General features: G+C 57.3%; 1 protein-coding gene across 4 annotated transcripts in view; it reads right to left on the bottom strand.

Annotated features, from left to right (window-relative positions):
• Positions 1-7,631: 7,631 nt before the first annotated feature.
• The window catches only part of ADARB1 (adenosine deaminase RNA specific B1), a 103,520-nt gene continuing 96,812 nt past the window's right edge, over positions 7,632-14,339 (bottom strand). For 3 of the 4 annotated variants that reach the window (XM_045852450.1, XM_045852451.1, XM_045852452.1), the window contains exons 10-11: positions 8,904-9,082; positions 7,632-8,086 (exon numbers count right to left, since the gene is read on the bottom strand). In XM_045852450.1, the coding sequence (XP_045708406.1) occupies positions 7,907-8,086; positions 8,904-9,082 (359 nt within the window). In that variant the 3' untranslated portion in view covers positions 7,632-7,906. The remainder of the gene's footprint in view (positions 8,087-8,903; positions 9,083-14,339) is intronic. The other variant, XM_045852453.1, reaches the window with a different exon arrangement.

Raw genomic sequence — 14,339 nt, forward strand, 5'->3', positions numbered from 1 at the left:
AAATAAGAATTAAGTATAAAACTCATCTTACAAAACCCTCCTTCATGAATTCTGTTAAGCATCGTGTTCAAAGGTTCCTTTGTGTTTAATGAAAAAGAAAGGCATATATTGCTAAACACTAAGCAGCCTGGTAGCTGACACACTGCGATGTGTGTTTGCAATATTATTTAAGAATATTGAGTCCATCTATAAAAGATTAGAAATGAGCAGAGAAGCGGATAGCCTGTTTGACACATGAGATTAAATGTCAGTCAGCTGGCTTGGAGAGGAGTGCCAGGGAGGCACTCAATATTCATGAGATGGTGATGAATATTCATGAGGCCAGGAACGACCCACCAGTTCTTGGCATTCATTTCTGTCCTACTGTTTTCTGCCAGAGACGAGCAGATAAAAGGTCAAATTCATTTAACCTAATAGAGTGAGTCACATTCTCTATGGAATGGGTTTTAACATCTTATTAGTGTCCTCATTAACCAGAATCAAATAAAATCTTTAACCGTGTTTATTAGAAAAATAATGGATGTCTGTATTTCCACCCCAGCAAGACGAAAACCTAAACATACTCTCAGATCCCACCGTGTTCCCATCCTTCCAGCCTGTGTCACCTGGTGTTGCCCAGCCCCTGAATTCCGTGTTCTCTTTCACCTGGAGCTTAGCTTTTCAAAGACCACCACAGCCTTGCCAGCATGCTGATCATTAAACGTTGTTTCTCCACTGAAGCATCTCATCCAGACTGCTTCCAGCGCAGGTCTTGGTGCGGCCCAGCTCGGAGGCTGCGAGCTGTTTTTAGGAGTTCGGGACGTTCTCCCAGGACACGTCCCTAGCACTGCAGGCTGGCGCCGAGTGGCGGGAACAGCCATGAAACAACCAGTGTCTCGAACCCCCAGCGCTCACATTTCATGGGGGACAAGTGAGAAAATGCCAGTTACGTCACAGGGACGGAGGGGGAGGAAGACCAAGCCGGGGGAGCGATGGTAGAAGTCGGCCGATGCGTCAAGTACGCAGTTGCCCGAAGACGGGTTTCAAATGACTTTGTGGAAGCACACGACTGGAACTTAAAAACCTGGTTGATATTTCCCTTTGTTTTAAATTGGAAAGTTGACACTTCACGGCATCGTGTGTGTGTGTGTGTGTGTGTGTGTGTGTGTGTGTACGTGTATTACCTGCTTTTGTGTTTGAAAAAAATCCCCAGGCACTTAGTGCACCGTAACAACGATGTTTGAAAAGGCTATGCTCGGACTTTTAAAACTCCTTAGGAAAAGTTTTAAACACATACAAGTGGAGAGAACAGTATAATAAATTCCCATGGACCAGCTCCAATGATTATCTACTGTTTCTTCTAGACCTTTTCTCCCTCCATTTACCACGTTTTCTGTCTCCTGTTTTTTTCTCTTAAGGAAGTCCCAGACGCGTCCCCTCACCTGCAGGCCTTCAGGGCGGGTGACTGGGCGGGGCCACAGCCCCCGGGGCACCCTCCTCGCCAGGTGCCAGCACTTCTGCGTCGCGTGTGGGTATTGCTCGTACTTCCTGTGTCTGTGTCCCCTCCTTCCCCGTCTGGCCTTCTGACGGTGAGTCCCTTCTGTCACTCAGCACACATACTGTGCTCATTCTTTCACATTCTCCCTGGTTCTCTCGTTGTGTTATTGCTGAGAGTGTGAGGTTCATTTCAAATCCTTAGACTATCCTAAAATATTAGGGTAGATTCCCATGGAGTCTCTAACTCAGTATTACCATTTTTATATTCAAATAACCGTACTCTTCAACTGTCTTATTTCTTCTTAAGAGCACATTCCCCTGGGGTTTGGGCTCCTGGCTCAGGTGGTGTGAAGGAGGGGGAGGGCAAGACCTCAGTGCCCAGGGAGCCCGGGATGAGAGCTCACAGATAGTCCTCGTCCGTCCCTCGGGTCCCGCCTCACCCTCTGCCGCTGCACGAGACACGTTCACAGTCCTGGGGGTGGGATCAGGCGGGGGAAGTGACGGCCAGAGGCTGACTGACCCTCAGACTCGGCCCCACACCCCCACAGGGCCTTGCAGGGCCCCGAGTTTGCTTGGGAGAACACCTTCCCCCAGCGGCTGCTGGCACCTGCCAAACCCTGGGCCCCACCCCCCGTATGCACATATCTGAGTTCGTGAGGTTGTCAGTTTTATGGATTTGAAGAGGCAGCACACACTTCATAAATAACGATAACACATAAGACATGCTATTGTCAATCCCACAGAGCCGCTGGGCCTCCGGGAGGCGCTGTCGTTTCGTGGGTCACTGGTGTCCACAGCCCGGGCAGGGTGGAGCCTGACGGGCCAGTGTGGCTCTCACAGCAGCGTCGGGGCACGTGTCACCTGTCTCAGGTGCCGGTGAAGCCACAGGACACCTGCTGGAGCTGTGCTGGGCCCACAGGGGGCTCTCTTCCTCACCCGGGTGATAGTTTCCAGATGTTGCAAGAACGTCAAGTTTTTGTGCCATTCACGATGTCATGGGGGCACTTTAAATGCAATCTGTGTTTTCAGCATCCCCTTCCTTCTTAGGTCAAGAGACGATCACAGCAGCAGATCAGGCCCCAAGCGGGCATCTGCGGGGCACCAGGCTGCTGCCCGGGCGCTGTCTTGAGCATGCCGCAGACAGGGCAGGGTGAGGGCGCCCAACACTGGGTGGCCCTCACAGCACGAAGGCACAGAAGGCAGGGGAGTGCAGCGGAGTAAGTAGAAGTGATGAGTTCTGAGCATTCACTCATCATGTTTGTTAGTATGACTGTGAGTTTGTATAACATGATTTTAAACAATGGCTGTGTCCGCCCACTGCTCCCAAATTCCTGGAACTTCAGCCTCAGTACCCCACACTGCTGCTGGACAGAACCCCCGACCGGCCAGCAACCTCTGCTTTTACTGATACTAATTTTTAACAATCCTCACCAGGCCATGCTTACTGATTTTTAGAGAGAGGGGAAGACAGGGAGAGAGGGAGCAAAATATCGATGTGAGAGAGAAACATTGATTGGCTGACCCCCCGCCCCACCCACTGCATGCACCCTGACCAGGGACCAAACCTGCAACCTGGGTATGCGCCCTGACCAGGAAGCAAACCCGCAACCTTTCAGTGTATAGGATGATGCTCAACCCACTGAGCCACACCAGCCAGGGCTGATATTAACTAAAACTCAGTGTTTAATGCTACATTTTAGTTAATTATTAAATAATTTAATGATTTATCACATAACTGCTCTTTCAGCCTCCAAACCGCCCCAGAGAAGCCATTTCTTCTCTCCCGAGGCTCCCCTGCACACAGGTCTGCCCAGCGTGTTCACCTGGGTCCTTCCCCCGGAGAACCAGAGCTCCTCCAGGGTGGGGTCTTTGTGGGGCTCAGAGACCCGCCCCAGGGCAGATGTGGATGGTCACGCCCCCGACGTGAAGTCCGAGGGCCACAGAAGACGCCACGGAACCTGGACTAAACTCGTAAGACGTCGCCCGCCCACCTCCATCTCTTCTCTGACGCCTAATTTGTTTTTCTAAAGCAACATGTTTTCATTTTTCTGTTGCTTTTATCGAGTGAGAAGAAAGAACAGATTCAAAACTGACACAACAGAGAAAATCATTTGCCTGGGACGGAGCTGCTTTTTATTGGCATGGGGCTTTCGGCTTTCCAAAACATTTTCACGTCTGTTCTTCATTTAATTGTGGATACATTGGCAAACACATAAGTAAAAGAAAAGAGAAACCAACCAAAAATCACCCCAAATCCCATCTTCCACGCACTGTGACCAGACCCGGGCCCCCCACCACTCCCCGGTGCGTCCAAGCCTCCTCGAGACCACAGGAGCACCGCACCTCAGCCGGGTCCCCCTTGGTTTGCTGTGTGAGTTGGTCCTGAATAACACAATTTGCGCTTCTCACTGGGCACCTGGGTTTCTCCCCTGGGCCCAGACGCCCCATCCGCCCCGCCCTCCCTGGGCCTGCCTGCTCTGTCTGGTCCCGGGCCCCAACACCCAGTCCCCCCAGTTCACGGCCTGTTGCTGGCATCTATGTTTTTCCTGTGTCCCCCACCCCCATCCACGTCATCCTCCCATGTCCTGCAGGCAACTGGGCGCATGTCATCACCCGTCTTCGTGGAAGGGACCCAGCAGGGGCGGCTCTCACTGTCCCCCGCACACCTCGTGTGTGGGAGCTGCTGACACGCTTGGGAAAATGGGGGGAAAGCCGAGAATCTGAGGGGCGAGGGGACCCAGAAAGCCTGTCCCCAGATGGGGATGCGCCGGTGCGGCACAGCTGGCACAGCTGACCGGACCAGACGGCGACCGACTCTGAGCCTGGCGGGTCAGCGGGCCGAGGGGAGCAGCAGCCAGGAGGGAGAGAAACTCTCAGCGACACCGTGGTAGTGAAACGCCTTGTTTTATTGAGGACACGGCAAATCCCTGGTCTACGTGACAGCGTCTCATGCTCGGCCCCGCCGGTCTCGGTGCGTGAGGAGCTCATGCGGGTGGTGACGTGTGGTATATACATCAATATACAAACGGGAACACCGAGGGGTGTGTCTCAGCGGCAGTTTCCTGGCTGAACGACGTTCACACAGTGTCCACACTCGGAAGTCAGATCAGGAGCAGATGACCTCGAGTCCAGAGAGGCCGACGGCTTTCAGGGCTCACCCCACGGACATGCCACGGGGCGAGCTGTTCACGGTCATGTCCAGGACACCCTCCGTCCCCTGTGCCCCGTCAGCCCACGCTGGAGCCCCAACAGTGAGCAGGGATGTGCAGACCCTGTCGCCAGACAGGACGCCAAGTCACGGTCGGGTCAGGCCGGGACCCCTCCTCTCCCTCCCACTGTGTGGACATACTGTGTGCTGTGAGCTGGCCTCGGGCCACGGGGAGGGGCCACAGGACACACCAGGGACAAGGACACACAAAACTGGACACGCACGGTCACACGGACTCTGCCCTTCCCCATTGATACAGTTGGGGTGGTGAGAAGAAACCTTTGGAGAGATTTCACGGAGTTGACAGATGGAGAAGCCAGCTAATTTTCTTGCTTGCTGGATCAAATGTACGTACGTCTGGGGCGGACCTTATATTTTGGTGTGGGTATTTAGAAAGGAGAAGATGCACCCGAGTTGTATTTTGGTTTGGGTTCTCGTGAGAACAGGAGCCCGCTGCCTCGGCACAGCAGGCCCTGCCCCGCTCTTAGACCGGTGCTGGGCGGGGCCGGAGCCGGCCCCCGCGGTGAGACCACCTGGCGCACCGCACGGTTAGCGCTGTCTTTACAGAGGGGTCCGCCCGCCTGCAGACCAGGGACAGTATCTGAACAAAACTAAACTCCAGAGAAATCAATACCTTGTGAGATGTTGGCTTGGACACTTTAAAATAACTGTTTTGATCCCAATACAAATCTCCAAAGTAGGAAAAGAGGGTGAAACGTGGAATTAAGACCCGGAATCAGAACCGCAGCTCTTTGGTGTCCGAGCCTGAGAGCAGGTGAACTCTGACCCTGAGCAGGGGCGGGGCCCAGCCACGCGGCTGGGACGCATCCCTCGGCCTCGGCCCGACCTGGGGGAGCCCAGCTCCCGTCCCATATGTGCCCCCCCAGCTGAACCTTCTCTTCACGCCACCTCCCCGCCAGCAGGACGGCTGCCCGGCGGCCTGGGGTGGACAGCGGCCAGCGTTCCCATGGGGCCGACACTCTGGGGGTGGCTGACACAAGAGCGCGGAGCCCCTCCTGACCCTCGCTCGCCAGGGGTCCTCACATTTAACATTTTTCTCAAAAAAGCCAAGCCCTTGGTTGTTGCAACTGGTCTGTGAAGCTTCTCCAGTCCAGGCGGAGGGCGTCAGGTGCAGATTAACGCCCGAGCACACGGGGCTGTGTGTCTCACGCACGGCGAGCTCAGGAGGAAGGGGCGGTTGAAAGTGCCGGGTCTCCTGCTTTGTCTCCTGCAGGAGGTGATCGGCTCTCCCCGCCCTGCTCTCGGAGGAGTGGGAGGCAGACTGTCCTGTGCAGGCCCCCTGGCCACCGCCCACCCCGACCTCCCACCTTCCTACCTGGCAACCATGGGTCAGACCTGGGTGCCTTCAGAGCACCGCCCTGCTCTGGCGGGTCTCACAGACTCGGCCCAGGAAAATCACACAGCTCAGGGGCCATGGGGACCGACACGGTAGGGCACCCGGTCACCTGGGGCTGGAGGGAGACTCGTGCTGACATCAACAACCCTCCCTGACGGGAGGGAGGGCCAGACACATGGGATAGTACGTGTCTACGGAATGTATTTCCACTGGGCTTCGTCATCAAAATCCATGCCTTTTTTAAAAACTAAGTGCATCTCCCAATCCCCATTAGAAAAAATACCATTTTTAGAGAGAAGAATAAAAACACAGGGCCTCTCGCAATGCTTTTCTGGGCACGGGAGCGCCTGCTGTGGGGAGGGGCCGGCACCCCCAGACACCCGTCCCGTGACGGGGAGAGAACGCCAGAGCGTGGCACCCAGACCACAGCCTATGCGACGGGGGCCTGAGCCCGGCCTCTGACTGGCTCAGGTTGAGCAACCTGCCCTACACGAGGGGGCAGGCTGGTGCGGGCAGCGCCTGACCCGGAACCTGGTGGGTCCCAGGCCAGAGCAACCTGCCCCCAGGACGCACCCCCTTCGATGTGACCACTGCAGGCTCCAAGATCTGCTCCTGCTCCTCACATTCTGGGCCAGAGAGGACACAGGACACCAGGTGCACACCTTGATGCCACACAGGCGACACCCTGGGCTTCGCTGCAGGGTGGGGGGTGTCCGTCTCTGCCCCTGGCACCGTGGGACCCCACACGGCCATAACTCAGCCGGAGGTGGGAGCGCGCCCTCGGTCCGCTCCGCTCTGGCCCCGAGTGGAGGCGACCGGTAGCTGGTCCGGGTCTCCAAGCACAGGCCGGGCGGTGCCGGGCCTCGAACCGCCTGACCCCCTCGCTCAGCCGCCCTGGCCGTCCTGTGTGCTGTAGGGTGTGGGGCAAAGCCCCTGGGCCCCCCCGGATGCCAGCAGCACCCCCTCCCTGCCACGACCACGCCTGCAGCCTGCTGTGTCACCAGCTTTCAGCCCGAATACTTGTTTTTCAAACACGTCTTTGATAAAGCTGGAAAGAATAATTTAGAAATATGTCTTAAGTGGTGTTTTCCAAAATGAACGTCTATGACTCAATTCTCGTGTGGTCCCATGAAGACCTCTGGGCGGCCGCTCAGGTCCGCTGGGCCCCGAGGGAGGGGTGGGGTCAGGCTGATTATTGTGCGGTGGCCTGACCCCTGCCCGCTAGGCCCCCGGGTTAAACACTGGTTCAGAACTCAAGGGAATGCCACATTGATACCCGGTTATTCAGAAGCAACTAAGAAAAGGTGTCTGGGTCCTGCGAGGGGCATAGAAGCTTCTGGAAGAACAGACGCTACAGGGACCTGGCCGGACGCCGCGGACCCGCCTGAAGGGAGCAGTACTGCTGGGAAGTGTGCCCCCGGGGACTTCCTTTAGGTGACTATGTCCTGCCTCTGCCTCCTCTGTTCCTGCACACACACACACACACACATATATATATATAATATATATAAATGCTCTTTTTTGCAATTAAAATAATGTGGCATAAGGGTAACCTGACATAATTCTTATTTTATAAATCACGTTCCTAGCTCTGAATAAATTATTTATTCAAGAATTTCACACAAAGTAATTGCTATTTCCTAAGCTTCAGGAAGCCCTACTTGGTAGAACTCGATTTCTATCGTAAACTGAGATTGAACGCCGTCACCAGCAACTGGGCGGGGACAGGGTGCCACAGAGGGGCCCGAGGGCGGCCCCGGCCCGGCCACCCCGCCCCACCCTGGCCACCCCACCCCGCCCCCACTGCAGACGGGAGGTTCTGGGGACAGGGCCGACACCGGGCACCCCCGAGTCCCTGCCGGCGGTCAGGGCGTGAGCGAGAACTGGTCCTGCTCCGTGGGCTTCTCCACCCAGGCGCCCAGCCCAGCCTTGACGAACGCCCGGAACAGGCAGGCCTTGGCCGCCTGGTACTCCTTCGCCACCAGCTTGGACTCATGGTACATGTTGGGTTTGGTGATCCGGGAGCGCAGTAAGTGGGAGGGGACCTGTGCGAAGACAAAGGACAAGTACAACCATTTAAGAAGTAACAGGAGAAGCTAAAACTCAAGATCATGGTCAAAAATGACACTTAGTACTGTGCTGGCCTGTGGGGGTGGGGCCACCATGTGTGTGTGGGGGGGCCTCCCGCAGAGGGACCGTCCTCACACGGAGCAGCCTGGGCGCCCCGTCCGAGGGCCCGTGCTCCCACCCCGAGGAGCAGCCTTGCGGGTGAACAGGCAGTGCTCCCGGCCGCCCGCAGACAGTGGATTCCAACGCCCACTCCCAGCGCTGCAGCTGTTCAGAAACCACGGTGTCGCGCACTCGTGGTCACCGGGGCACCCCCCGCCCCTGGCTGGCACCTCATGTGTGCGCTGCTGCAACTTGTCTGTTCCTCCAGGTCAAGGTCAAGGCCAGCTTCATAGTAAACGCTACAGACCTGACTCACAGTCAGTGAAAACTAGTAATACACTGATTTACTACGTAAGGTTCTATTGGGTGAAAAGGGGGCCCTGCTGCTGCTGCTGCTGCTGCAGCTGCTGCAGAGGAAAGGTCTACAGTCCCTCCCGGCGGGCTAACTGAGCCCAGCAACGCCTGTCCCTCTGGGCGCCTGCTCTTGGAGGGGACAGGCGGTTCCTGGCAGGAGGGGTGGGGAAGGCAAAGCGGCCTCTGACTGAGCTGCTGTAAGTGTGAAGGGCCAGGGCTGGACTTTGGGCCGGACTTTGGGCCGGACGGCGCCAGAGGGAGCAGGTCTGGAAGGGCCAGGAGGATGGCGGCGGGGCTGCGACAGGGACACGCGTGGGGGTGGGGCGGGCGCCTCAGTACCTTGCCGTGCACACGCATCCAGCGACAGTACAACGCGTGCTTACACAGGCGCGACGCTCGGCCCAGCTCGTCCTTGCCCGTCGTGGCGTTGATGACCTCGACGGCCGCGTCGCCCACCGTCCAGTTGACGCTGAAGTTGGGTGCCTTCCCCGGCTGCCGCGCTTCTGCGTTGCTGATGCCTGGAGGGGAGGGACGAGCGAGGTCATGCAGAGCCCCTCACGGCAGGCGTGCGGGACCGGGGGCGGGGCGGGGGTGGAGGGCGGACTTGCACCGGTCCAGCACCACCTCCCGCTGCCCAGAAACGCGCTATCTGCTGGGAGCAGGGGGAAGGCCCACAGACTGCACAGCACTTCTGAGTCGCTCGGGCGACAGAGCGGGAAAGTGGGGCGGCTGGTGCAGGACGGCAGGCCGCGTCTGACCTCAGGCCCCGGCGCCGGGGCCACCCCCTCGCACGCCCGACACCCGAGATGCAAGATCCAACCTCTCCACATGTTTTCTCACTGCATGTCCACACTTTCCGGAACCGAATGCTTCGTTCATGGATTCTCGTGCACCCACGCAAGGCCACGGTTCTGCTGAGCGTGCCTGCAGCTCCAGTTGCCACGTCCGACAGGGGCAGGCTTAGACCGGCTCAGCCCGGTTTCCTCTCTGACTGGAGAGTTGCTGACCAGTCCCACCCCCACGCGGCCGAGGCCCCTGGCCTTTCCTACTCCCGCGTTGCGGCTGACGTTCAGTTCCAGAGCAAAGTAACCTGCGCAGGCAGTGAGGCTGGATCCAACGAGTCATGGCCTCGTGTGGCACTTCAGGGCCGAGCAGAGTGACAGACTCGGGAGAGAAAGTGTTAATTCGTGGTCAAGTCTGGCACTGAGGGGAGGCCGCTGAGGCCTCAGCACCAGATGGAGTCTCTGCCCCAACTGCCGGCACTCGCTCCAAACCACACCTGTGCGAGGCAGGGTCCCCAGGGAGGCAGAACGGTAGGGCGTGTGGAGAGTCACGAGGATGGACTGGCTCCCAAGGAGGCGGAGGCTGGGAAGTCCCTGGACCTGCCCCGTGCGAGCTGGGCACACAGGGCGGCTGGAGGCGGAGCTCCGCCTGAGTCCCGGGCAGAGAACCAGGGCCGGGGTGTGAGTCCGGGCCAGCAGGGGATGGTGAGGAGGGACGGCCCGCCAGCTCCATCAGCCAGGCAGGAAAAAGGGGTGAGCTCCTCGTGGGCCAGCCTCGGCAGACCCAGCATGGGCGAGCACCCACCCTGGGGAGGCGGTCTGCTTTGCGGAGTGCACCATCGATGCCGACCTCCCCTGCAGACGCCCCTGGCTCCCCCAGGGAGAACACATGTTCTGGGCGCCATGGCCAGTCAGGGGGACGGTGAGAACTGACCGTCGCGGGCCTCAGTCTTCTGCGGTTTGAACTCAGCCCCCCCTTCCCTGAACGGCTCTTCTTCGGGTGTCCTGGAGTCTCTGTCTCCTGAGTCTCTGCTGTTCTTTCCCCGTTACAGGCCCCCCGGCTCCTCGAACCACTTGGGAGAGTGCGTTCACTTCCCCCGAGGGGTCCTGCCGCGGCGCCAGGTTCCTACGGGATTTTTCTTTGGGTCCCACGGTTTCCTCTCTCGGATGTCTGCTTCGCTTTGCTAGAGTATCCGGATATTTTTTTCCTCCAAAAATATACACTGTAGATAGATCCTCTGAATCTCTGAATAAAATCTGATCATCCTTACTTTATCGAAATGCCTGACCACGATTTGATTAGATAGAAAATGCTTCGATGAGCACGGTTTCCCCTCGGAACTGGAAGTCACTCCGTCCCTCAGTGGGGCTCCTGTGCACCTCTGAGCGTCACGTTCCGAAGCCCCACAGAGAGGGGCCAGGGAGGGACCTTTCACAAGGTGGTTCTGCTCGGCACCTGGTTTCCAGGTGCTCAGTGGCACCGCGGCGCTCGCGAGTGGGCAGTGCTCGCACTGTGTCACCGTCCTCGCAGGTCTGGACTCCTGTGTGGTCAGGTCCTCACCAAGGGTCACCGCTGAGTGACAGTCCAACCTCAGAGATACACCATTGTGCATCGCAACCAGAAATGGCCAATTAACTGCCTGAAAAAGTAAGATCCTAATAGTACGAATATTGTTTGTATTTTAAGCTAAATAAATGGAAAAATGGAGAAAATAAGGCAGAACAAAAACAGCTAGCTCGGGCTTCCAGCGCTAACCACATGCCTTTTCTGGGGCAGAATACCCCCAGTGTGGTCAGGAGAGCACATTTCTCCGAGTCCCGGGGGCTGACGCCCCGAGTGGCCCGACACCCAGGGAGAGCGGGTCTTTCCAGGGCTGCAAGCGAGCACTGGGGTAAGGAGCCAATCACAGGCCACCGTGCGGAAACCAGGGCAAGCAGGACCCCCAAGGCTGCAAACGAGAGTCTCTGCTGTTGTGAATTCCAAGAGTCGGAACTCCTGGAACGAAAGTACAGAGAAGCCGAACTGGCTAGACGCCAGACTCGAAGCCCGAAGAGCCAGCGTTCACTCGGGGCCCCCTCGTAAGGGCGTTCCCTGGGAGCGCCTCACCTGCCCACGGGCGGTCACAGCGCATTACATGCACGATGATGACGGACAGACACGCGGGTCGCCGTGGGCTTCTGCCGCAGAAGCTCTCTGTCGTGTGTTCATCGACCCGGAAGATGTGTCGTTTACAGTCTCGATTGAAAGCGACCTTTACTCTGCAGACAGAGACCTGGGTAGGGGCTGGAGCGTAAGGAACCTGGTGTGCAGCGCCTGACAGTGATGGTGACACCGGCCACCCGCCCGGGCCTCCCAGGTCCTCGGTGTTGCTGGCCCCTCGGGCCCCAGAAGCTGTGAGACCGCCTGCCACTGAAACTGGGAGCAGAGCGCCCTCCGGACTCCCACCCCGGTTTCCGCCGAGGACCACAGCCCTGAGCTGGGGAGGGAGGAACTGGGCCTAGTCCGGTGGCGAGCAGCTGCAGTGGCCGGGCAGCAGGCTTCGCCCCGCTCTCACGGCCTCCCCCACCGCCTTCCCGCCGCTTCCCCAGGCCCAGACGGGTGCCCAGGGCTCTGCACAGGGGACCACGGGCCAAATAAGACTTCCTTCACAGCTGAAACCCTGGGGTTTTGACACACAGTGTCAGGAAGGAGCCTGAGTCTCCGGTCCAGAAAGTGCAGTGTGCGCTGCTGGCCGCCTGGCCGGGATGAGCCCCATGTCACGAGGAAGCAGGGCAGCCGGCAGGGCTCCCGCCCAGCCTGCATGGCCCGGACAACACAGGACTGGGCGCAGTTACCCGCAAGTCCCTACCCGGCCGACAACACCCCCGGGGGACGGAGGAGGGGAGTGTGCATATGCCCCGGGCATGGTTTGCAGACGAATCCCAGTACAACAACTGGTATTGCTGAGAAGTCCTCAGAGGGGTCGTCAGTAAAATTGGGAATGCTGCTTTACCATCAAGGTCACCTATACAGAATGTTCAAACAGACAAACAAACAAACAAAACACAGGCAAAGCACATCCTGTAGAACCCTGAGTCTACAGACAGTCTAAGGTCATTTGGGTCAGTCCATCACGCGGACCCTCGTCACCCTGTCCACGGCAGGTGCTGGCCGTCCTCCTCAGCTGGGCAGCTTCCTTCCGGTCGGGGATGCCCAATCACACTCGGGAAACTACTGTGCTGGCCAAAAAGTCCGTTCAGGTTTTTTCCGTCAAATAAAAGACGCATTTTTCATTTTCACCAGTAACTTTGTGGATTTGGATATTTTGAGCGTATCAGCTGTCTCCCACATGGTAGAATGTTGGTTGTTCTCAATTAATGTCTCGATTTGATCGCTATCAACAGCAGCTGGTCTGCCTGACTGGAGCACCACCCAGTGAGACATCGCCAGCACAAAACTTCACAAACCACTTTTGATACGTTCGATCACTCACAACACCTTCGCCATACACTGCACAAATCTTTTTTTTTTGCATCTCAGTTGCATTTTTACCTTTCTTGAAATAATAAAGCATAATATGCCAAAAATGTTACTTATTTTCTTCCATCTTCAATGTTAAAATAGCTACACAAAAATTCACCAGTTTTGATACATTTTTTAAATGCATGCCAATACAACAGCTGCCACAATAGAATCTACCAACAGTTTGTTGAACAAAGTTAAAGATAGCTAAGCGCTACTAGAGCCATCTTACGGAAAAAAACCAAACGAACTTTCTGGTCAACCCTATATTGGGCTCCAGTCACCAGGACGTTTTTCTCTGGGACGCAGGAGACGAGAAAGCCCAGACAGTGGGTCACGCAGAACGGAGACGCTGAGCAGGCGGGGACTGGGAGACTGCGAGGGTGTGGCTGCGACACAGCCAGGGTCCCGGGCACTGGCTAACCCAGACAGCAACCGCCCCCGTGGGCAGAATGCCCGTGTGCAGCCGTGACCGGGCAGGTCAGCTTCCTCAGAGCGCGGGCAGACAGTAGGGATGGCAAAGGACAGGGTGCCGCAGGAGAATCTGGACTGACACTGTCAGAGAAGACGGCGCACAAGCAGCAGCTGGAGACAAAAACGGGAGAAAGTCTCTCCCATCCGGAGGTGAGGTCGTCCAGGTAGAAGCGCTCAGAGGAGTCCGGGGGAGGGGGAGAAATGCAGCCACACTCCTGGCCTTTCTCTGGGGAAACGTCTGAGTTTTAAGGGAAAGGATAAATGTAATGCTACCAGAGAGAAAACAAAATGGGAATCTTTTGGCGGGAGAGAAGGTCAAGGTGGCTCTGAGCCCAGGAGCCCAGGGAGGTGCCGGCTGCTGCAGACCCCGAGGCGGTGCCGGGCGAGGGCGGCGCAGGGTGGGGGCACTGCCTGGGGGGCACCTTCCCAAGCCGACCGGGACAGCCACCCCACTCTGTCCCGGCAACGTGAAGACTGACCCTGAACGCACAGTGATCGGGGAGGGACTGTGGCCCGTACGTGTGTCCAAACAAGGGCTGACAGTGCGGCGGGGGGACCTGTGAGGAAGGCTTTCGGGAAGACTTTCTAAACCTCCAGGCAACGCCGCCAGAATCTACGAGGATGAGGTGGGAAGGAAGGAGGGCGAAGCCTGCCTGAGCTTCCAGCTCCTCTGGGGCTGGGGTTGTTATCCATACTGATTAATTACCGATGCTGGTTTTTTTAAGTGCTCATTTGTTTAAAAATTAAGGGGCAACACTGGGCAAAAAAGAAGTGAGACCTAGAACTTCCAAACCACAGGTACGGAAAAAGAGAAAAGGCCACTGCAATCCAGGCAGCAAAAGGACAGGAGAAAATCACTAGGGAGGTAGAAGAGAAGGCAGGCGCGATGAAAGGGAGGAGGTTTTGTCTGTGGGCCGAACCTGGTCCGCCCTGGTCCGCCCCGCCCCACCCCGCCCCCGCCCCACCCCTCCGACTTTGCTCCCCTTGGGGGAGGGCCTGCGGTGAGACTCTTGCTTC

The sequence above is a fragment of the Phyllostomus hastatus genome, unplaced genomic scaffold, assembly GCF_019186645.2.
Source record: "Phyllostomus hastatus isolate PE091 unplaced genomic scaffold, TTU_PhHast_1.1 phas_contig_948, whole genome shotgun sequence".
Classification (NCBI taxonomy): Eukaryota; Metazoa; Chordata; class Mammalia; order Chiroptera; family Phyllostomidae; genus Phyllostomus; species Phyllostomus hastatus.